Raw genomic sequence first — 1208 nt, 5'->3', positions numbered from 1 at the left:
CTGATGATGATGATGATGATGATGATGATGATGATGAGGATGATGATGAGGATGATGATGATGATGATGATGATGATCATCATCATGATGATGATGATGGTGATGATGATGATGATGATGATGTTTTAGTTGTTTTCGATATTATTATAAACTTCTTCCTTGTTTGTGTCACGCACGTTACAGAACGTAGATCACCACGCCCCAGACCGCCACTCCGGTAGACGGCGCCGTAGACACTCGCCCAACCCAGAGAAACCACCGCCACAGCATCAGCAATCCCACCACCCCCATCGACAGCAGCACCAACAACATCATCACCACTCGCCCCACCACCACCATCACCATTCTTCCCCTCACCACAAGCAGCAGGAACCATCGTCTCCACCCCCACCACTGGACCCACCACCACCATCATCGTCACATCAGCAGCAGCAGCAGCAGCATCGTCAACAACACCAACAGCTGCAGCAACAACAACAGCAACAACAGCATCAGCAGCAACAACAACAACAACATCAGCCGCACTCGCAGCAGAACCACCAGTCTGATTTAGACTGTCTACCCCCGGATAGAGCACCCCCTCCAAGACGAAGAACAGACAGAAGAAAACAGCAACAGCCGCAGCAGCCACCACAACAGCAACAGCAACAACAGCAGCAACAACATCAACCGCAACAACAACTACAACAACAACAACAACAACAACAACAACAACCACAGCAACAGGAGCTGGAATTTCCTCCTCAATCTGCTGTGATGGCGCCCCCGGAGAAGCCACGCCCCTCGCCGCTCTACGACCACCCAGATGACGGCATATGCTCAAGCCCCGCCCTTAACGACCGGCTGAGAGCGTCGCCTCCCTTGGATACGAGGCGTTCAATGAAAACGCGGCCTTCCAAGAAAGGGAAAGACAATTTTCTCTTCCCGGTTAAGTCTCAACCAGAGGTGTGTGTGTGTGTGTGTGCGTGTGTGTGTGTGTGAGTGTGAGTGTGTTTGTTGTTCAAATAATGACCCCAACCACCCAAGAGTGAAGGCGTGCCTTTTTGGAGGGTTATTTTTATGTGCATGATACTTGGGTGTGTGTGTGTACGTGTGTGTGTATGTGTGTGTGTATGTGTGTGTGCCTGTGAGTGTTTGTGAGTGTGTTTGTGTGTTAGAGAGAGAAAGAGAGAGAGAGAGTGTGTGTGTGTATGTGTGTGTGTGTGTGT

At 50.2% G+C, this 1208-nt stretch overlaps 2 protein-coding genes across 2 annotated transcripts in view; both read left to right on the top strand.

Annotated features, from left to right (window-relative positions):
* LOC118479182 (activating signal cointegrator 1 complex subunit 2 homolog) overlaps positions 1-1093 on the top strand; it is a 3754-nt gene extending 2661 nt beyond the window's left edge. The window contains exon 3 of the mRNA XM_035973845.1: positions 184-1093. Within this exon, the coding sequence (XP_035829738.1) occupies positions 184-981 (798 nt within the window). The 3' untranslated portion in view covers positions 982-1093. The remainder of the gene's footprint in view (positions 1-183) is intronic.
* The window catches only part of LOC101859762, a 26746-nt gene that overhangs the window by 18314 nt on the left and 7224 nt on the right, over positions 1-1208 (top strand). The gene's annotated exons all lie outside the window — the stretch shown is intronic.

This window comes from Aplysia californica, unplaced genomic scaffold (genome assembly GCF_000002075.1).
Source record: "Aplysia californica isolate F4 #8 unplaced genomic scaffold, AplCal3.0 scaffold00034, whole genome shotgun sequence".
Lineage (NCBI taxonomy): Eukaryota > Metazoa > Mollusca > Gastropoda > Aplysiida > Aplysiidae > Aplysia > Aplysia californica.
The sequence above is the reverse complement of the archived record's forward strand: the minus strand, read 5'-3'. Positions and strand labels throughout refer to the sequence as shown.